General features: G+C 40.5%; 2 protein-coding genes across 2 annotated transcripts in view; one reads left to right on the top strand and one right to left on the bottom strand.

Moving 5' to 3' along the window:
• Window positions 1-328: 328 nt before the first annotated feature.
• slc17a8 (solute carrier family 17 member 8) lies at window positions 329-14545 on the bottom strand (the record flags this gene model as incomplete). The annotated part of the gene is made up of 12 exons (XM_080736057.1): window positions 329-667; window positions 2382-2509; window positions 3100-3210; window positions 3625-3757; window positions 4270-4419; window positions 6150-6292; window positions 7326-7412; window positions 8494-8581; window positions 9201-9315; window positions 11458-11576; window positions 12230-12482; window positions 14445-14545. The coding sequence occupies 12 exons, from the start codon at window positions 14543-14545 to the stop codon at window positions 329-331; spliced, it is 1767 nt and encodes a 588-aa protein (XP_080592183.1).
• Window positions 14546-20610: 6065 nt separating this feature from the next.
• bmal2 (basic helix-loop-helix ARNT like 2) overlaps window positions 20611-23531 on the top strand; it is a 28925-nt gene continuing 26004 nt past the window's right edge. Inside the window, exon 1 of the mRNA XM_080736432.1 lies at window positions 20611-20759. Coding sequence (XP_080592558.1) covers window positions 20639-20759 — 121 coding nt within the window. The 5' untranslated portion in view covers window positions 20611-20638. The remainder of the gene's footprint in view (window positions 20760-23531) is intronic.

Below are 23531 nucleotides of genomic sequence, written 5' to 3'. Positions count from 1 at the left end.
GTGTAGTGGTGCGTGGAAGCAGGGATTGAACCCAGGGACTCGCCAGACCAACACACAACCCATCGTGCCAATAGGGCTGTGCTCTGGTTTATGGCTTTAGTGTACTAACTATGGGGGCTACATTTGCATGTAATTCTGAATGTCTGGCTGAACAGACCCTCTGCATCAAGTAATCACATTAACATGAATGAACAGACACAACTCTATAAAATAACGCATGACCGCTGTTCTCTTCTCAGATGGTCTCTGACAGTTCCACAGGTGTACATTTTAACCCTTCAGCCACAACCTTTGAGTGAAAGGAAAGTTATTGGCCCTGTAGGCCTTATCACTGGTACTTGTCCTGGAAATTCCCATTTGCACAATGCTGGTTCCCATCCTCCTCGTCTTGCATGGTCGCCCCCTTGTTATTTTTCCAACCTCGTTTTCGTCCAGAAGAATTGTCTGACGTTCCATAAGTCTTTGTTTGTCCTATGATGCTCTCACTGGCGATCGCTGACTCTTCTGCCAGCTCATCGTCGTCAAGGATTCCACATTTATCCTCGCTTGAGCTTTCAGGGTCTGCCCATTCCTGTTCCTCGCCCGATGCAAAGATAGCATAGAAGATAACTCCAGAATAATGCACCATGGAGGCAATCAGAAACACATTCTGCCACTCTAGACGGGTCTGCATTGGGGAGAAGAATAGTAGTCAATGAGTGTCTACTGTCACAGGCAAACCTGTTAATGTTTACTGACGCATAACAGATAACAGTTGTACTTATGCTGCCCAATTCATGAGTATGTTACAATTTAATGAGAATGTAATGTACAACATGAAACATGCATTTACGATGTTAACAGTAACACTACAGCCTCTCGGGCATGTGATATTACATAACGTCTGTTTAGTTTAAAGGGAGACTTTGTTAAGGAGACAATAACATCCAATCAACATCAAATGTCCACACGAATAACCATAACTATATCTTTCACCACTGTTACACCACGTTATAGTTGTGGTTTGAACTCTGAGTCTGCCATATTTATAGTAATAGTTCTTGGTGTGGACCGCCTTTTTAGGGTCCTTCGATTGAGCCGAACTTCTGTGTGAGTGAATACACTCTTGGGTTGAATTATAACTGCTGTGAGGTTGAATTGTACACTGTCACTGTTTGTTTAAATACATTGAATTTAGCTGAGTGTGTTTCATGCTTGTTATGGTTTTTAGTGTGTACTGACAGTTTAGGGTTGATACCTGTATCAGTCCCTTGTCCCTTGTGGGTTTTGCCGGTTGTAAACTAAAACTTATATTTAGTCAGACCGAGAGTCTGACTGGCATCCCAGCTTAACGGCCAGTGACCGCTACAAGCGCCCACCCCAAGAGGTCATGCTTCTCCTTATACTGAACGGCACCAAAGTGGTTTGAACCGACCAACATTGCCATCCTTAGAACCCTGCACTCCCACTAAAAAAGAAAGAAAAGAAAAAAGAAAAAAGAATAGAAAAGAAAGTTTACATTTTGGCCTGTGGTGGGTGGCACTGGAGGAAAGGTCATGGGGTCATTAAAATGTTTAGGGTTCATCCTCTGGGGAGCATGAAAGCACTACGTTTCATGGCAATCTGCCTATTCAATTTTGAGACACTACATTGGAAATACAAATGAGAATTTGTGCTGAAAGGCCAAATTATGCTTGCCACATGCACATAGCCACGAAGGTATGATGGCATCATGATGTAATTCTATTTCCAGCTCATGTACTACGTGCAGGCATTGCCCCCTCAGAGTCGCATCTTTATGCACATACTGTAAAAGTACAGTGACTGCACATGCGCACAAAAACAAGATCGCTCTATTTGAGAAGAGGTTGAGTGAGGAGAACCACTGTGGCTACCGGCATCTGTATAAGTCGTCCTATGAAAGACAACCCAATATGTGTGAATTCTTGGAAAGAAAGTCCTGTTACTGTCAGAAGAGATGTCAGTGTGCAGGCAGAAGTGGAAGTATCTGCTAGAAACCTCTAGAAGAAGTGTATTGCGCTTACCGGTATGTGGAACGTGTTCATGTCTGCAGTCATCAAATTGTAGTATAAACAGAATTAGGTATGCATTGGCTATCCACAGACTCTCTCAGCTACAGGGATGAGGCAAGTATAATCAGGCCTTAAGGCTGGCGCTAGAGAAAAGGCCATGTGTTCACCAAAAACATACTGGGGTTCCAAGGGTTCTAAGTTGGAAATGAAATTCCATGGCAATCCTGCCAGCAGTTCCAATGACTCAATGACCCACCAGCTGACCAACTGACATTGCCTTACTAAGAGCGCCGCCCATAGAAAATAATATTGAGGTGAAATGCCCCTTTTCAGTGGATCTAAAATAGTGATTGTTGTATCATGCTATACCTTGTGCTTGGTAAGGGCTCCAACAATCAGTGGGCACACCATTCCAGACAGCGTTCCTACACCATTGGAGATACCCATCAAGATGCTGGCATAACGTGGAGCAATATCCAGGTGGTTGACATTGAAACCTGTGAATACAATCAGTCAGTGAATGAGCAATCAGTCGGGGAAGAAAAGTTTCTTGTGATTTTTCTTGTGATTTTTTTTTACTTTCCTCGCAACAGACTATAATATATTCAGGAAAGATACCCTTCTGAAGGCGTATCTGACCAATGAATCTATATTGATAATCATACCCAATGGAGAAGTATACAATTCCCTTTCAACTATACTTCAAAAAGCCAGCCAAAACATCTAAGATCATTAGATGCTTTTGGAGAAGAAGGAGTATATGGCTGCCTCAGTGTTTAAATATAGAGCAGTTGAAACACAACTTTATCTTACACAGTAAAATACTCAGTGTTATTACTGTATTATTAACATTTGTGACAGGATCTAATAGAATGTGCTGTAAGTACTAAAACATGAAATTGTATAAATACATGAAATAGTTATACATATTTATTTTCTTATTACACAGGAAGAATCCCCTCAATATACAAACAACTACTGTATTTTACGCATCTGTGAATACTACACATTTCTACACTCTCAGAGTTAAGGATTTAGAGTGACCATACTTTATTCTACCATTCAGGTAAAACAACCGAGGTAATACCTGAGATGGCGAATCCACTGAAGCCGACAGCCAGAACCAGGAAAGTGATGGCCACCCCACGTGTGTGAGAGAACCCAACCACCAAAAGCAGAGTAGCCTCCATACCAAAGCCTGTGGGGAAGCAGGGTTAGACAATATCACAGTCACTAAAAGGATCACTCTATTTTGGAATCAATCAATGAGCATTTACACTTCAGCGTGTTAAAGCTCCACCATGTAACTATTTAGCACATTATCTATTTAAATAATCTCATGCTTATTGCTCAACTATCTCTTTCATGTTGCATTTTTTCCATGTTTTATGCTGAACAATCTACTGTAACCACATTCATACTGTATTGTACGTACAACATGTATGTATGTATGTATGTATGTATGTATGTATGTATGTATGTATTTATGTATGTATGTATGTATGTATGTATGTATGTATGTATGTATGTATGTATGTATGTATGTATGTACCGGTATGCATGTATGTATGAAACATCAAAATCAATTTGTTTTACATTTACGTTCACATACCTCCACAGTTCATGATTTTTCGCACATTTGTTGTCGACAGGATTTTGTTGGAACGCAAGTAGTCTGCCAGCTGTCCTCCAAATGGCACGACGATGGTCATCACCAAGTGGGGCAAGGCAGACAGAAAGCCCAACTGCAGAGAGGGGGGGGGGGGGGGGGAATCAGTAAATTAATGTATGAGCGGCAATTTTGTGTTCACACGTTGTATTTAGGTGTCTGTGCAACAGGTGCACTACATTAACAGTGCTCAAAACGGATCCTTGAGTGGGCTCACTGGGTACCCAGAAAAATGAGTTAATATAGCATCAAAATCTGTTTAACCACTTCAACCCTAAATACATTTAGCCTGGAATCCAAACTGATTTGTTCCGTTCTGCAGATTTGTCTCACTTTGCAGAGTGGGCGCCTCCGTCTGGATTCCAGGCTGATATAGCCTACATTGGTTATTTGAAAATATCCAATCTACAAACTGACAACGCGTTGCGATGTGCTGTGAGCTTGTAGATTTGCCATTTTCTCCAAATGTTGAAAATGTTTTAACAACATCAATCTAATATCAGGGGACCTGGCACAAATATTTTCAGATTGGGGTCTGCGGCCAAATACATTCATTTAGGAGTCCTTGACATTAAAAGGTTTGCCGACCTTGCTGATGGGGAAGCCGAAGACTTCTTCGAAGTACGCTGGCTGGCTGATGAGGAGCAGGTAGAAGGTCCAGCTGCGGCAGAAGTTGGCCACGATGATGGCATACACAGGCATGGAGGTGAAGAAACGTCGCCATGGAGTCTTGAATTTCTGTTGAGGGAGAGAACCGGAATAAACACTATCACTACTGTTCGAAGCACTCCCAAAGCTCTGGCCATGTTTGCATGCATGCGTACGTGTGTGTGTGTGTGTGTGTGTGTGTGTGTGTGTGTGTGTGTGTGTGTGCGTGCGTGCGTGCGTGCGTGCGTGCGTGAGTGTGTGCGTGCGTGTGTGTCAATGTTGATTTCATCGACTAAAACTGACGAAGATTCTTCGTCGACTACCTTTTTTCACTGACAAAAAAGAACAAAGAAAAACCTAAATACTAAGCTATGATTACTAAATCTAACACTAAATAGATTGACAATTTCGTCAACAAATAAAAACTGCACTAAAATGTTAGGGAGGGACCAGTGGAGAAGAGATCCAATAAAAGTAATTTTATGTTTGGTTGCGCTTGGGTGTTGCTTTCGGGTGTTACGCTCGGGTCTTACGCTAGGGTGTTGCGCTGCGACGCGTTGTGAGCTTGTAGATCTGCTATTTTCAGTATGCAACCACGTGTAAAATCAGCCATCAAGGCCCGCCAAAATGACAAAATAAACTGTAGATTTAGTCAACTAAAAGTAAAAACTCATGTTATTAGTCGACTAAAACTAACCTCAACTAAAACATTTTCCATGATTAAAATAAAATATGACTAAAACTAAATGGAATTTTATTCAAAAGATTATGACTAAAATAAAATAAATATTTGCTGTCAAAATCAACACTAGTGTGTGTGTGTGTGTGTGTGTGTGTGTGTGTGTGTGTGTGTGTGTGTGTGTGTGTGTGTGTGCGCGTGCGCGCGTGTGTGTGTGCGCAGTGCAAGAGTGCGTGCGGTGCATGTGTGTAATTCGATTCGCTTTTCAGGTATTTGTCTGACACCATTTTCCAGAGTGACTCACACTGAGCCGGGTGGAGGTTCAAAGTCTTGCTCAAGGACACTTCAACGGGACACACTGACTATGGATTGAATGTGTGACCTTGTAGCGTTATCATTATGCCTGCTACCGTGCCAGGCAGAACACGCGCATGTGTGTGTGTGTGTGTGTGTGTGTGTGTGTGTGTGTGTGTGTGTGTGTGTGTGTGTGTGTGTGTGTGTGTGTGTGTGTGTGTGTGTGTGTGTGTCTGTCTGTGTGCTTGAACAAATTCAACGTTTTCAGGCCAAGGACCCCTTAGTTGAGAGAAAGATGAAGCAGGGACCCCCACAACCTTTTCATAGAGTCCATATAGTTTCATTGTTTGGCAGCACAATCATCCGTGTACTTTGGATTCATGTCAATTTGTGTTTTAAAATATTTAACAACTTGAACCATCACTACTTAATAAACTTGAACTTTCACACTGTACTTAGTCTGCTCTTTTTCCCCTCTACACCAAAGCTCTCGAAAATAGCCGATCTACAAGCTCACTACGCCTCACAGCATGAGGCGTGAGCTCGTAGATCTGCTATTTTTGGCTAAAGTTCTCAGAATATGGACGCTAGGGTTCAAGTGGTTAATATAAAAAAGGAGAAAAAAAGTTTCTATCACTCAAAGATTTGGAGGACCCCCTGTAGTAACTCTGGGTACTCCCTGGGGGTCCCGGACCCCCTGTTGAAGACCCCTGATCTAAGGTAACAGGGAGCATGGGCAAATTGGGCATGCAATGCAAATGATTTCATTTATCACCCCAAAACATGTTATAATGGCATGAAATGATACGCATTTGAATAGGGCATTATTATTATCAATTGTACACACCCCAATGGCACTCAGTTGGTTTTGCCGCTCTCCAATGGCAGCCTCTATGTATTTCCTTTCCTCATCACTGATGGTAGGGTGGTCAGCAGGGCTTCCATATGCCAACAACAGCCAGAAGATATACCATATCAACCCAAAAACACCTTTTGATAAAAGCAACATAAAGTAAGTAAAGGAAAATAAATAAACAATATGTTACATTCATTACTGTGGATGTATGAGTATGGATAGCTATTGTGATACAGAAGGCTTTGTCACGCATTACAGAGCAGGCCGAGGTAAGATAAATTCATTAAAATGGGTCCAGACCTTCTCTGAACCACAAGAATTTTAATTATTAAAACAATATGAACAAAGTATTAGTCACAGGGCCCAGACAGGAAAATGTTCATTTACATCAATTAATCATGAGATTAGATCTCCTGAGAATGACCGCAGCCAGACACAGGCAACGCAAGGCATGAGATTATGCGAGTACTAATCATTTTAATGAAGTTCAAAAGCAATTCAGTTGTCACGTAGTGCTAAGCACAGGTGCTGGACAGCAACGTCCCATACAGTTCTTTATGGCACTAAAGTGACATCTAGTGTATTGAATGGCCTGTTGCTCAAAATCCAACATCCTACAGTGTACTCTACTTGTTCCCTGATACAAAAATGTTATACATAACTTTATTTCAAAATAAAAGTAACTTTCACCCTGGTTTCCCTATGTTGGACACTTCATTATGGATGAAGTTCTTTCTTTCAACAAATAGCAGATCCACAAGCTCACAACGCACAACAACACTACGTGTTTTGAACTTGTAGAATGGCTATTTTAAGATGAGGTATACAACAGGGCTTAAAGGACCAATTCACCTCTGGGACAACCAGATCTTATTTTAGTATTTCAGCATGGAACAACTGGTCATATGATGCAAAATGCATCATATGACCAGTTGTTGCATGCTGAAATCCTAAAATATCTCAAAACACAGATTGAACACAAAAAATAACTCAGGATTGTGTTGATCGTGTCCCAAACAACAATAAAATAAGATCTGGTTGTCCCAGAGGTGAAGTGGTCCTTTAAGATTCAACTTTTGAATTTTACTGAATTTAAATGTCCTGTTATAGCGTTTCTTTTGTTTGAAATGTGCTATACAAAAATCTTTGCCTTGAAGTTAAACTTACCATAGACATAGAAGACAGAAGGCCATCCAACATACTGTACCATAATTCCTGCTAAAGGCATGGCAATCACTGCTCCTGCATAAGATCCTGGAACCAGAAAGCGTCAAAAGTCAAATCTGTACCGCTTTCATGCCAACATATTATCACATATTTAGTTATGATTGATTATTCGGTTAAAAAGGTAAACTATATGCAACCTGACTTGTTTGTGTTGTGTTTGTGTGTTCATTTGAAATATAAAACAAACTTTAACTTCATGTATGGTAGTTTTCATGGCCCTGTACTCTGAAATTAACATTCAATACTCAACAGCATATACAACATAATGTATCATACAATAATAAGCATGTATATTCATGAAAAAAGGACGTCTAAATGCACAATTTCAACTGTCCATGATAGAGACTTTGAGGGTGTTTTAATGTATTTTCTATTATCTGATGTATTACTAGACCATTCTGTTTTGAATAGAGCATAAGTGTGACACTGTATTTACTGTAGGTGAATAGGAGACAGAGCAGATGAACAGTGCTCATGCAGTCGTCATTCAGAGACAATGTCAAGAGGCTTTTGATAGTATAGGTTGCCATGGTACCAGGGAGGAGGATGGATTTTAATTTTAGGTAGCAATGACAGCATGGGCAGCATCAGCATCAGCAACAACAACAAAGAAATAAAGACACACTCTCCATAATATGCATGGATTATATTCATGATATTGTTTTTGTTTAAACCTTTTTGCCATTTTTTACTATTTTTGAAACATATTTTTGAATATTTCAATTAGCTGATCTACAAGCTCATCACGTGTCAATGGAAATCAACTTCAAATATTTGGAGTATTTTTTAATGTTTTTCAAAATAGTAAAAAGAAGGGCAAAGAAGATTAGTGATAAGGGGTAAGGTATGGACGGAAATATACCGTAGCTGTAAGTCTAATAGTCCCTCATTTTAACCTTTTTCACCACCGGAAAGTCAATTTGAATCAGTATTCCTGTTCTAAAAACAAAGTTGTGTAAAAAAGAAAGAGATGGGGCTCTACTCTAGCAGCTCCAATAAACCAAGATCTTATTATAGTGTTTGTCCAAAAATGTTTGACACTGAGATTTTCACAATGCTTCAGGTGTGGTTATTATTTTTCAAAGAGACCAGCTGATACTTGACCCACCACAGAATGAGGTTGTGGCCAGTCGACTTCGTTCTAGAGGTGGTGCCCATTTTGCCCACATCCCATGGCACGCAGGATAGGTGACACCCTATCAGGGAGAAGGACATAAAAGATTACTCAAATCTTCCAAATTGGTCTACCGGTAGGTTCTATACAGTACGTTCATTAGCGCACTTCATCCCACAAGAAAAGTTTAACCCTTAAGTTCTGTTCAGATTCAGTCTGTCTTCCGGTCTGCTGTTGTAGGACACACTGAACATCTTGCCAGATGCTTCAACTCTAAGTTCACAGTTTATTTTACCATTTCTATCATTTGGATTGCTTGGAATTGAGACAAAGTCATTGTATGATGATTTGTTAAGTTGCATTTTATATTAGTATTGTTTTTTTAAACCTAATATCCCCTGGGTCAAAATGACCCGCGGACAGCATTAGAGGGTCAAAACATATGAGGGGGGTGTAGCATAGGTGTAGTGCAAAAATATGTTTTTTACATGTTAATCACTGAAGAATCTTTAAGGCCAGTGAGTTTCAGGTGGAAAAAATATAAACTTCTACCTTTTTCTTTCAAATGAAAATGTAAAACGGGTCAAAATGACCCGAACAGAACTTAAGGGTTGACCATTGAAATCTTTGGAAAGGTGGAATGGAGTTGTAATGATGCAGCGGCAATGGAGTGAAAACACTGAATGTGTGCACCTTCTTACCTCCACTAAACCCTGCAGGATGCGGACAAACATGACACAACCGTAGTGCACTCTTGCTGCTGATGGGATGAACATATTCAGAAGTGACGTCAGGACAATGGCTGCACCAAACACTCTGTAGAGATACAGCATGGTTGTGTGATCACACACATGTGAAGAGGAATACGTTCATAAACAACTTTAATCTTCACAGCCTTAGTAGTTGAGACCTGCAAATCCCATGTGCAAAACTATTGTTAACAGTCTGCCAGGCTGGGTGGCCTATGCCTACCCAGGGCAGTGTTTTGGGTTGCAGCCACCAGGAAACTGAGGGGGAAATAATGTTTGATATAGAGTAATACGGTTCAACATTTTGCATGTATGCATGGGGCCAAATATGGTCAGATGTGAAAGTTTGGAGGTGCACTCAGTCCATAGAGGCATCTCAACATGCGATTCAAATTTAGGGTTGATTATATTCCGTCCATGATATATGGTGTTTCTTGACAAATGATTACAGACAAACAGTATGGAATATCATCAATACCCGAACATTTGAAAAAAGAAAAAAAGAGAATGATGTTTCAAACAGTATAAACAGTGAGTGACATTTATGGCACCCTCTATGGGTCTAAGATAAATTGTGTAGAAGACCCTGGTGACAGAAATGTTTAATCTCTGTCTGATGAAATCTCTGTCTGAAAATGTGTCCACCACTGGGTACCAAAAACAAACTTTTTTTTTTTTTTCTTTTTCAAGTTTTTTCAAATGTATAACATAACAAAGACAAGACAGGAACAACAAGTACAATAAAACAAAACAAATAACAAATAACCCACCCACCCAAACACACCCCAGGTACGGTATAGGTTCCCCCCTACGTTTACCAAAAACAAACTTGGACTGAAACACAGCCATATGGTTTAACTACCGTATGAACAAGTTTAGGCTGCTTTGCTTCCTTTTCACTATTGTTTTTCACTACCATACTATATTGTCACTTTGTCAGACCTTATAACCTGTGTGAAAACAAAACCACAGTGTGTCTGTGCTGCTGCAATCTTCTGGAACTGGATGGGATTTTGTGTCCCATATTGCCAGACAGTAGCTCAAATGGCTGCAGTGCAAGGTACGAGGCAGTCAACCTTATAATTAGACAGATCTCGTGCTTGTGCTTTTGATCGGCAGAGATAATGGTGATTCCACTGGATCCATACATTTCAGCTTCAAAGCCAGCTTCTCTTAGCTCCTTTCCATTTCCCCCATATTCACCCCCCTTCCCCCCCATATGCACCCCCCTTCCCCGTCCTGCTCTTTTTCCAAAACGGTGTGTAAGTGACACTTGTAATATTCCAGTGGCTGGTGTTTCAGGCAGAAATCAGACGCAGGATCTTTCATTATTAACTCTGTCAGTGGCGTGTCCTCTTTTCCTGCGAAGCTTTTATTACAGGACTGGTATCGGTACCATCAGCACTGCTCACCACCACACCACGCGATTTTAACCCTTTAACCACAAGGGTTGAGGATGCACTCCTCTCTCATGCCATCTGTATCCATGCCTAGTTCAGTCACATCTCTCCTAATGAGATTTCTTAATGCTCAAGATTCCTCAAGCTCAGACAGAGCCGGGCAAGGCAGCTTTCTCTGTCAGTGGCCCAACTTCCTGGAATGAGCTTCAATAACACTTTTAACCTTGATTGCACTTGTTTTAACTAAGTTATTTTGTTTTAATTGCCTTGTTTTATATAGCCTAATGTTTAAGGTAATTATTTTATAATTGTAGGCTACTCAGGTTCACATTCCTTGTCAATCTGTAATGGATTTAATAATGTGTCTATTATTGTAACCTTGGCTACATTGAAAATGAGGGCTGGGGGCGCCTGCTGGCCTACTGGTCCAGGCGAATACCACTTAAGCATTGTCACATAGGCATGGATGCCTGGCATCCTGGCGTCCAATACGGACGACCTTTGCCACGTGTCACTCCCCATCTCTCCCCCCATTTCCTGTCAGTCTACTGTCCTATCAATAAAGGCATAAGCGCCCAAAAACTAATCTTTAAAAAAAAGAAAATGAGGGCTGGCCCCTGAACCGTACTCCAGAGTTTAAAATAGCGGTGATGATGATGAATGTGGCAGTGTAGCACTGCTTATGACATAAGTCTCTCATGTATTCATCTCACATTCATCCTCAACACATGGAAAGAGATTCACACCTGTAGCATCAACAGTATCCTACTCTGTTTTGTAAAAATGAAGCCGTCAGAAGTATGTGTCACCTGTTGGCAGCCAGCTTGTTGGAGATGAAACCTCCAGGAATTTGAGTGACAATGTAACCCCAGAAGAATGAGCCATGGATCAGCCCCACTGTCTCTGGGTCCCAGTTGAACTGGGCCATCTAGTTGGGATGGAGGAAAACCATTCAGACAACATGTCTGCGAGAGTGTGAGAGTTATTATAGCTTTAAATTAAATTCTATGAAACCCATCGGTCATGTAAAAATACATATAATTCATTGTAATCAGCTTATAACACTGTATAATTATAGTTATAAGCAGTCATAATGCATTATAACAATAATCACAACACATAAAGCATTGTAATGACTTATAACTTCAAGCATCGTAATACTTCATAAATTGATGATCACTTGCAGACATTATTTTCCCTCCCAAGGATCATAGTGTAACATTACTGTGTTGTTTGTGTTACATTATAGGCCTAATGTTCTAATGCATAATATTCACTTGAATTATAGTGAGATATAAGATTATATATTAGACATGGGCTTCATAGAAAGTGTTACCTGAGGCTGGGTTCATTAATCCTCAAACCACATCAAACCATTAATATCACAGATGTAGCATACCATACTGAACTTTCAATGGAATTATTAACTTGGCAATTGGCTATTATTATATCCTGTTATAATCTATTAAAGACAATCAATAGGATGAATTGTATTTATAATAAGAAAATGTGTGCAAAGCACAATCCCAACAACACATGAGTCAAATCTAGTATTAATTCATCCTTGACTGTATAGCTTACCTGCAGGTGTGGAGTTCCATTGATATAGACGGTGTTGTTGTTCACCATCTCCACAATGGCAACACCCAGGTTACAACGTATGCCAAAAGAAATGCAGAAACCCAGGCCACTGAGCACAGCGATGATGTAGCGCTTGGGCAGGCCCCCACAGCCACAGTCAAACAAGGGGACCTTTCGAGGTGAGGCTGCCACGGGACGCCCATCCTCTGTAAGTTCAAAGTCCTCCTCCTCGACATTCGAACCATCTATGTTCCTACAGTGGAAATATGACAAACGATCAAACCCAGGGAATAAGATAGTGAGATTTGGGTGATAATATCCATTCTAATAATATTCATTCTTTACTTTCCACAGCCTAGGCTAAAGTTATGTTGGCTTCACTGCAAATCATTGATCTTGCATTCAACGCTTTAAGGAACCACAGTCATCATAGAATTGTGTGCGTTTGTGTTACAGTATGTGCTTTTGGGTTCACCTTCTGAAGAATTGTTTGTGGGGAAAACTGAGAGTCTTCCTGTTCTTCCTGTTTGCAAAATGTGAAACTGGCTACTTTCCACAGGCTGACATTACAGTACTTTGGCTTCACTGCAAATCATAGACCTTGCATTCGACAGTATGCTTCAAGGAACCACAATTGTCATAAAACCGTGTCGATTAACGTGCATTTGTGTTACAGTATGTGCTTTTGGGTTCACCTTTTGAAGAAATGTTAGGTTGGGAAACTGAGAGTCTTCCTGTTCTTCCTGTTTACAAAAGGTGAAACTGTCTGCAGCAATAGAGCCTAAAGGATGCACCGCATCCATCTTTACCTTACTTTGCTCTCAACTTTTTCTCTGTGCACACCTGTTCACTGTTCAGTTACTAAGAGACTTTCTCCACCCTCATCCCCCAAGATGTGTTCATCTGTTTACACCTTCATCTCCAGGAGAAATTAATTAAAATGAAACATTGAGGCTCTTTGGATGCAACAAATTGTCCTTTAATTACAAAAGTGCAATAAGTGACATGGTGAAATAAAGTGACACAGAGAGTGGATGTTTTGGTCCTCCAACCATCATCAACACTCCAGCGTTAAAGGACTATTTATGCATCCAAAGAGCCTTTTTGTTGTTTATGGACTTTCATGCTATTAATTATTTACTTTGTGTAACAATAATAAACATGTTCTTGTGAAACACGTCTGTTTTGTGGCATTTTTGTCAAGAATATTAAAATGCAATCTTTGCTATAGAATAGCTTCTCAGTGTCAGACAACAAAACTGCTAACTATTGGGTTATAAATTATAATGAATTGCCTGATAAATAATGTAACGGATGCATGTACGAAACTGATATGGATTATAGCCTACCAATTAGTTCAAAGGTTAAAGACATTAACCTCTCTTTATTTCTATTCCATTTTTCCATGTTTTCTAATGTCCCTGTTAGATGTATCTGTGAAACATTTCAATGTATTGCACTGAGTGGATCAGACACAATTGTGTGTCAAATATTAAAAACATTGGCTCAGATTTACAAAAACGTGAACATCATTGTTCCCTCTGTGTCATTTATATTGTATGATGCAGAATTTTCACTGGAATATCATAATTCTGTTTTCCTCATTAATGTGCGTGGCACATACTGTACTGTAGACTCACTCGAAATATGAAAAATATCACTTAACAGGAAATTGTCTACTTAGCGCTTTATCTCTCTAATGACAACAATGTGTGGAGGCTCCATATACTACCTTCCGTTTTGAAATATGTATCAGATATGAAATATGGATCAGTGTCTTAAAATACATTCTGAGATTACATCACTGGCAAGCAAAAGAAATCAAATATTTATTTATCTTCAGGATCTTTGAGAACAGAACACATGGAGCTTAATGTGTTTGCTACAAGGCTCTCCAGGTCCCTCTGTCAGCTATAATGTTTGAGCTCTCTTAGTGTGGCATTCTTTCTTATATACTGTATATCTGCTGCAATTTATAATGACCAATTATAAATTATAAACAGTGTATTGTTTAAAGGGAGCTCTGCATCCATGTTTATATATTCTAAATTATATTCATCAGTCTTTGAAAGTGAGACTGACACTACATTCACATCAAGCCTGTACACAGTAAAGTGTTACTTTCTCAGTGTTGATTTATCCATGGGTAAAATGAGCACTCAGGACTCTACAGTGTATATGTGCTCCTTCCACTTCCATATCAAAACAAACTCACCTTTGCAGGTTTCCAAGAGAGTCTGCAGCTGTGTTCTTCGCCGCCTCCTTTCCAGGCTTTAGCACCTTCTCCTTCAGCCCTGCCAACCCTCCAAAAGGCATTGTCCTCTTCTACGCTGCTTTCTTCTGCTCTTTAAATCACAACAGTATCTTTCTACCTCACTGGCAATGCTTTGTTCTGAGAAAGAAAAGGAGAAGAAGGAAAAAATCCACTAGATGCTGCTCCTCATCCTTCCTGAGTTTTGGGCACCCGGGTGGCTGGCTCCGCCTTTCAGTGGTGCCGAGGGGTCCCTCAGATGTGACTTGGGCTTCTGCTCTGCACTCCTCTTTGCTGCGACTAAAGGATTCTGTCAGGAGGTGAGGAGGAAGATGAGCTGAGCAGGGTGTAGATGCAGATGGTGTTAACGGTCAATTGGATCAGTATTCCACTGTGTCAAAGGAACCAGGTAGAGCCTGGAGGTGGAGCTTGTGTTACCTCCCTATAGGATCCAGTGGAAAGACTCCAAAATGTGAACCAAAGGAAATGAAAGTGTAGAATCCAGCTTTTAGTGTCTATAGGTGTTATAAACTTTTTCCTGCAGCTTAACTGAATTGACCACTCTCCTTTCCATCTCATACCTAGCTCATCTATTCCTGGAGAGGAAGGGCATCTATCCCAGGGACTTGCGATCCCAGAGCCCAGCCCCTTAGTTTAACCATCATCATCTCTCCATGCAGCAGCACCACCCCTACAACCGGTTGGGTTCATCTGAAACCAGCCCAGAGGATGAATTATTAAATATTGACGAGCTCAACAAGTTGCATTGAAGAGAGCAGGGAGTGAGCTGGATGGCTGTGGTGTTGCACGCGAGCAGGTGAAACCCCAGACACAGCCATCAGGTTCCAGGTGCATGCTCACATTCATTAGCAGTCTCTGCACACTAGCAGCAATGGCTCCAATTCCTATAGTTAGTGAATGGTAACTGCTTAGTGCTCACATAGCACTGCATATTGTATAGACTTATCACAGCTATAATTTCTCATATGAAATACTGTTGGAATTATTTCCCTAATTACATTTTTCTCTTGTTAATTATCTGTGTGGGAAAACCATCAGCTTTGTGGCCAGCCAGATCATCAAAAATGAAGTGGTTTAAGAAAACCAGATATTGAGATTTTAAAAATTCAACAGTTAACTGCATGCTATGAGCTCTCACAATGTGTTTTAGTGATGTACTGTGCCAATGTGAATGCTCAGGGCAGTGCTGGTACTTCAGCAGTGTGCTATAAATAAACTGTAGTGCCAAGGCGCCACTGGATACTCTTTCAATAAATAAGGTTTTACCATATACAGGAAATTAACAGGGACTGGCTTTCTTACGAATAAGGTTCATATATGCAGTATATATGCTAACATTACACTGCATGAATGTGCATGTAAAATGTATGCTCTTATAAATTGCAATAGTCCAACACAAAGTCTATGTTATTGATACATTTTATTATGAATAAATATCAAATACCCATGGCCATAACCACTAATTTTTTAAACTTCAGTTTGGATGAGATATTTCTGTGGATATATTAACACACATACTCTGCATCCCCCCCCCCCCCCCCCCCCCCCCACACACACACACACACACACTCTTTCACACACACACACACACACACACACACACACACACACACACACACACACACACACACACACACACACACACACACACACACACACACACACACAAACACAGTGCTATAAAGTACTAAATTAAAGTAAAGAATCAAATAATAAAAGTAGAAATAGGAATATGGAATATATTGGAAGATCAGATAAAGTGATAAAGTGCCTTGTGAACAGGAACGGAAGCTATGAGATATGGCATGTACACAATATTGTATAATATTGGACAGACTAATATCACACACCACACACACGCACGCACGCACGCACGCACGCACGCACGCACGCACGCACGCACACACACACACACACACACACACACACACACACACACACAGCAAGCAACTTCTGGAGCAGATCAAGGGTCTTTGACCAAGTGTTTGCAATGTTAGCACCAGTCTATTTAACAATTTTACTCTCAAATAAATACAACAAATACAACATTATTCAAACTAATTCCACAAAATGGGTGATACCCATGACAACTGCTCAAAAAAACATCTCTTCCAGATGCAGTATAAATATATATCTATTACTGTAAACAGTGTCCAAGCATGGAACCACTGTTTTTTATCTTGTCCTGTTTCTGAAGCCTTGGCTACCATCTAGTGTTTAAAATGGGGTAGTGACATATGCATTTATGTGGCTGCACTCACCAAATCCATAAAGTAAAGTAAAATCAAACCATCTATTCGAATTGGAGCAGTGAATTTGAGCAGCTATACTCTGTGTGTGTGTGTGTGTGTGTGTGTGTGTGTGTGTGTGTGTGTGTGACAGCCTAGACGCGCGCACGTCTAGGCTGTGTAACAGTGGCCTTCTCAATCTGTTCCTGTTTTTATAGTTTAAAAATCCGGCCACGCACCGTTGTACGAATGAAGCATAACTCCGGCCATGCACCATTGTACTAAAGAAACATAACCTCGGTCAAAGAGTGTCAAAGTTCATACGGGACAGACAGACAGACAGACAGACAGACAGATGGACAGACAGACAGACAAAGCCATTTGTTGGGAGCTCACCACTCCAAAAATAAGGATTTGATATCACAACTCTAATCTAATCCTAGAGTTACTGGATTGTCTGGTTATGCGAGACTACTTTATCACTGACATCAGCCATTCCACCTGATTTCTCTCAGAACGTTCACAGTCAGCCCACTGACACCGCTGTCAGACCTTACGCATTATTATCCCTTCTGGGGCTTAGGCCGCCAACAAGAGTTCTCCAAGCATCACGGTCCTGAGCCAACATCTCAAGCTGTCCCCATGTCTGGCACATGTTCTTGGCATCTGCATCCAAGTCTCGGCGCCAGGTGTTTCGTGGCCGACCTCTCTTTCTTTTCTTTTTTTTTGGGGGGTTCCACTTGAGGGACTGTCTTGTGATGTTTGAGGCTGGTTTACGGAGAGTATGGCCTATCCATCTCCAACGACGTTGGAGGATCTCTTCGTCTGCAGGCTTTTGGTTGGTGCGTTGCCACAGCTCTTTGTTGCTGTCAGAACTGCATCTGAAAAGATAGCCAAAAAGACGCCAAACCATGAATAACTAGACTTCTCTCTTGATTTCTCTCCAACTTGTGACTTGTGCACTCGTGTCGTGGCCATATGGCCTACTTGTGTGCCAGCAGAGCATGCAAGTACAGTGATCGGTGATGAGTGCTGTCTGTCTGTATGTGGGTGGGTGGGAAAACTGGCACTCTGTTGAGGTTCCATGCAACTTGTGCCTTGTTATATCAGGACGCACTTGTCGTTGGTGACGTCACAGAGAACATGCTCCCTCATTGGCTGGAAACAGACGGCCGGAAACAGACGGCACCGAACGCAGTACTTGCACGCTCTGCTGGCACAAGTAATTAAAGCCAAACAAACGACATGCTATGCTACAAATGGAAGGAACATGTAGAATCAATCCAAAATGCTATTAGGCAACTAAACAACAAGTCCAATCACTTCTAGATCAGGCTGTGTTACGGCCTGGTACGGAAAATGCATTGTTCGAGAAAAGAAAAAACGCAAGTGGTGCAGCAGGTCTGTGTACATTTGTAGATAGGCCTTCATTGTTGTTTTTATTGATATCTCTCTCTCTCTCTCTCTCTCTTGTCCCCTTGCTCCCCCTCTTCTTCTTCTTCCCTTTCTCTTTTCTGGAGATAACAAAAACAGATGGAGCTTGCACTAAAACAAATTTCACCCACTGTTTACAGCTGCAAACCTGTGATGTGATCATGTGACCAGTTCCTAGAGAAAGTCTTCCAAGACAACAGCAGAAGCGTAAACATGTCAGTAGAAAGACTCAATAATAATAATAGGCCTACTTAGTATTATATTTAAAGAAATCTATCACAGATATAAAGAAAATCTGTGATAGATATGTTTTATCTGTATCTACCATCCACCTTTTTATCTGTTATCTGGCCCAGTGGGAATGGGCCTTTAGAATGGTGCCATTTGTGAGGAATGCACTTGGAAATTAATTCTCTTACCATTTAGGCTATTATAGACTATATTGTGATGTCAAGTGAAGTATGACCAAAAACTTTACTTTTCTGTTGTGCAAAGGTTAACAAAAAGCAAGTTCACTTTGCTGGCAAAAATATCTCCCATGCAGGCTAGAACAATATGTTTTTGTTTGTTTATTTTTGTTTTGGTTCAAACTCTCTGGTGCTGCCGATTCCACGTACTGTAGTCTGACAGACTGACAGACAGACAGACAGACAGACAGACAGACAGACAGACAGACAGACAGACAGACAGACAGACAGACAGACAGACAGACAACTATTCAGAGTTTGCAATTTGTGGGAGTAAACAGTCTGGCCACGCGAGACTAATTCCACGGGACCCCCGGCACTCCCCCCTACCGCCGGTAGAGGGAGCCTGCGTGCCATCTGCAGACAGACTCTATTGCGTTTAGCAGGGTTTTACGATTATTCGACCCTCGGCCTCGACCCTTTCTTCACCCCGTCCCCATCCCCCCAGCAACAATGAACATAGTAGAATACCAGAAGTAGTAGTACACGACACCCCATTAACGCAAACATTCCCATAGTGTAAGCAAAATGTTAGGCGAGCCGCGAGCGTCTCATCTCATCTGTTTTCTAGCCAATGAATGGTCCCATCCACGATAGTCAGTCCTCCCAGCCATGTCAGCGAGGAATGTAGCGGCCGGTGACGGACTGACAGGTGAGTTGTTGAGCAACACTTTTATAATGGCAATATCCTAATCAGGTAATAATGTCATAATAACGGGACCACATGAAGCAGATACGAGAGGAGATCCAAGCTGTGCGTGCTGGTTGTACACATCAGTACTCACATGTTTTACTTGAGTAAAAGTATCTAGAAATACTCTGGTGTAGACTACAAGATACACTACACCTCCAAGATACCTAGTAGGCTACCTGACAAACTACTTCGTAAAGGTCAAGGATGTTCACGATCACAACACCAGAGGCAGCTCCACTAATCATCATCAAAGTAGATTTAACACTAAACAATTGGCTCTTATTCGTTCACCTGCTATAACACCAACATGTGGAACGCCCTTCCGCAAGCCTTAAAGGAGAGCAATCCCTAGCCTCCTTCAAAATTGGTATGAAAAGTCACCTTCATGCGGCTGCTGCTACTCGCGACTTGAAAATACCTACTAAGCCGGCCTCGTGCTCCCCACCCCCCCTTTTTCTGCCTTTGTATTAGATTATGCTTTTTCTGCTTTTGAAATTGATGTTATCCTAGATAAAGTAGGTAATGTTCTATCCGTCTGTCTTTCAATGAAGTGTGGTTCCTGTGGAAATAAGCCGTAGAGCTTTCTAGGATCTCCTTTTAGTTGACCTTGTACCAGTGATTTGTGCTGTCATGAAACTGTACTTTTTTTCTATTGCAAACTTCTAATAAATTCTTCGATCGAACAATCAATCAATCAATCAATCAATCAATCAATCAATCAATCAATCAATCAATCAATCTGTTACAAGTCAGTAATTCAAAATGTAGAATAATACTTGAGTAAAAGTATGAAAGTATTGGCATCAAAATGTACCAAAAGTAAAAGTAGGCCTATTCATATTATGTTTTAAATGTATAGGCCTAGTCTACAACATCTTTTGAAAATAGCAGATCTACAAGCTCACAATGCCTTGCACCGTGACGCATTGTATGTGAACTAGTAGATCTGCTATTTTCAAATGGCCGAAATGTGGGTTGAAGTGGTTAAATGTAGGCTATTTTTTGTAATGATAAATGATAATCCAAATCAAGTATTTTAGTATAAAGTAAAGTTTTCAAATAAATGTAGTGGAGTACAATTTTATTTGGATCCGAGACAGATGTTAGTGGAGTAGAAGAAGTAACAGTATCGAAAATTGCAAACTCTCAAGTAAAGTAGGCTACAATTACAAATACCTCAAAACTTTACTTGAGTAGAAAGTACTTGAGTAAATGTACTTCGTTACTTTACGCCACCACCACTGCTCTAGAAAGTGGGTCAGTAGATCAGTGGAGCAAAACTTGCTGTTCCTTCCCTTCTGGTTGATCCGATCCATGGCGGTGATCAAGACAGAGAGCGACCACCACCAACCGCCACAGTGCGTGGACGATGATGACGAAGACCACCGCGGTGCGGTCGGCACATGGCTTCTTGGGGGTCGCCGTGCCCGTGACCGTGAGTGTGTGTTATTTTCTATAAACATGTTGACGAGTTGTGTTATTATTGAAGGGCTTGAATGTAAATACTCCCCCCGCCCCCCACACACACAGCTAACGTTAGCTTAGCATGCATAGGGATAGGTTAGGGAGTCAATAAAAAACGACCAATCTATAAAAGATAACGCGTTCGAATCGCGACGTTGAATAGCGTGTGGATCCGTTCTTTATTTGACGAATGACGAGTGACGTCGTGCTGCGATGATTATCAATTCTTGTTTTGTTTTAACAGTAGGCTATAGGCCGGGCGACGAGCCTTTATTATTATGAAGTCAATGCCATGGGGTTCAATGTGGGGAATGTTGTTGGGTGAGTTTCAAGTAACCTACTTATTTATGGTGTTTTATATTATGCGTGTTTTTTGTTAATACGCAAATGTAGTGTATTATTGTTTTCACCAAACGCTTGATAAGCCTACACAAAAACACTCGGGCGATGTTTTACAAATAGTCATTACATAGTTATGATAACTGAAGTTGTGGTGGCCCTATGCGGTTAAGGAATAAGGACCATACTTGATATTTATAATATTAGGGAATCATCCAACCACATCAAACTCTGCCTGATCTCACTTATCAATAAGAGCCTACTTTTTTTTTTACAAGTTCAAGGGTAAAATCCTTCTGTCTGTAGAAATACTACTATTATTACGAACAGATAAGACGTGTTACCATTATGACTACCTATTAGCCTATTATTACTACTAGGCTGTCTACTACTATTATTATTAGGCTTATTGTTTCTGTTGTTTTTATTTATTACCGTGACCGTGACAGCTTGTACAAGTGTATTCTAAATCCAAAATAAACAGCTAATCCAAATCTAATTTACTGCCTCAGTTTTGATTGATTGATTGATTGATTGATTGAAGACTTTATTAGACGTTTGCATAGGAAAAGGTACAGTTTCATGACTGTACAGTGCACTGGTACAAGGTCAACTAAAAGAATACACCCAAAAAAGCCTATGACCTGTTTCAATTGAGGTCCTTTTTAAAAAAAAAACTCATATAACATTGAATGATAGAACACAGTACTATACAGAAGATATCATCCCAAAAAAAAGGAAAAAAAATACTGGTCTACTTATTACTGGAAGTCAAATTAAAACCTTTGAAATCTAATCTTGACATAACTCAAATGTAAAATGTCTGATTGGATTGCTTTGAAGTCATTCAATATTCACGTTTTTTTAAATTGTTATCACTCTTCTAATCTGACTTTATATCACTCTTCTAATCTGACACTGTATTTAGTGCAGTTAATGGCATGCTTTTTACTCTTATGTGCATGTTAAGATCTGTGACAGATATAAAATGTATGTCAAATGAGTATCATGCTGGTTACTGGTCTTTTATGTGCAGAATCTCTAGAGATTTATTTTTATTATTATTATTACCCAAATAAAAAAACATTAGAACATCACCAAACCAGACTAGATCTAAAAAAAAGTAAATATACAGGTTTTCTTTTGTACCCATGAAATCTAAATGTTATGGTAATATATATATATTTTTTAAATGTGGCCCATTCTAATGCGACACCACTGTTTTACAATTCATCTCAAAGACAGAGAGATAGACAAACTGCTCCACGCGAAAAAAAAGAAAAAGAAAACAGTGAGAGTCACAGAGGTCTCGGGAACACACGACGCAAGTGCACACCACCCACACGCAGGTGCACCAGATGCGCTTAAGTGTGTGCACACTGCATTCTTTGTGACTTGTGTCATTACTTGTTCCCTACTACACCATTGCCCCTCATCCAATGCTGCTATGAAAAACAGTTGCATTCATTGCACTCTTTTGAGCTCCATTACTCAGACAATGTTAATTCCTTCTTTTTTTGTTGTTGTTGTTGTTGTTCAATAGGAAAGATAATTTGTGATATACAATGCGTGAATATTAAAAAATAAATAAAATTGCTTAACAAAAACTAAACAATGCTACTATCATAAACGACAGCTTTATTATTATTATTATTATTGGGGTGTGCCTCTAGTTTGCAATGTGTTGGCCATACAGTAGAATCTCTTGCCACAAATATTTACCCTGGACCTTTCTTCTTCCCTCAGTGTATCTTGTATACAGTATTTTTGTCAAAGTGGCACCCTGGCTTGTGGGTTTTATAGGTAATCTGAGAGCAAACTCTCATTCAAGGATTGAGGACAAGACAAGTGGGAGTGAGTTAAATAAACGTTTGTTCATGAGAGAACAAGCAGAGGAAGGTGTGTGGCCTGAGCATCTAGTTCCCTTCTCCAAAACCCTACTGTCCCACATTTCTTTCCTTGAGTTAGCCAGATTAAAAATGAGATTGTTGATGATGTTGCTGGATATTTGGGTCACTGGCCCGTTTGTGGAGCTGGAGCAGAGTTAAAAATAGGTTCCAGGGACATCTTGTGCTGTATGTAGTCTTGTAGCGTACACACACATGTGGTTGATACTGCTCTTGCACTCTGATCACATCCTAGCATTGACATTCTCAGCTGAGACTGTTTTCCCTTACACACACTCTAATACAGGGGGTTTCAATTGATTGTGATTGTCACAATCACTTGAAACCTTGGAGTCTGGACTAGTTTTGTGTTGGGTTTGGTAATGGGCAAAGATGTGTGTTGCACAATCTATTCTTGGATAAACTGGGACTGAGTCTCGTCATTTTCTGGCTCTAACCTAGCCCTGGGCCTGTACCTTCTTCAGGCATGTCAGTGTGGGGAAAAACACTCTCATATC

The sequence above is a fragment of the Nannobrachium achirus genome, assembly GCF_963921795.1.
Source record: "Nannobrachium achirus genome assembly, chromosome: 11".
Classification (NCBI taxonomy): Eukaryota; Metazoa; Chordata; class Actinopteri; order Myctophiformes; family Myctophidae; genus Nannobrachium; species Nannobrachium achirus.
The sequence above is the reverse complement of the archived record's forward strand: the minus strand, read 5'-3'. Positions and strand labels throughout refer to the sequence as shown.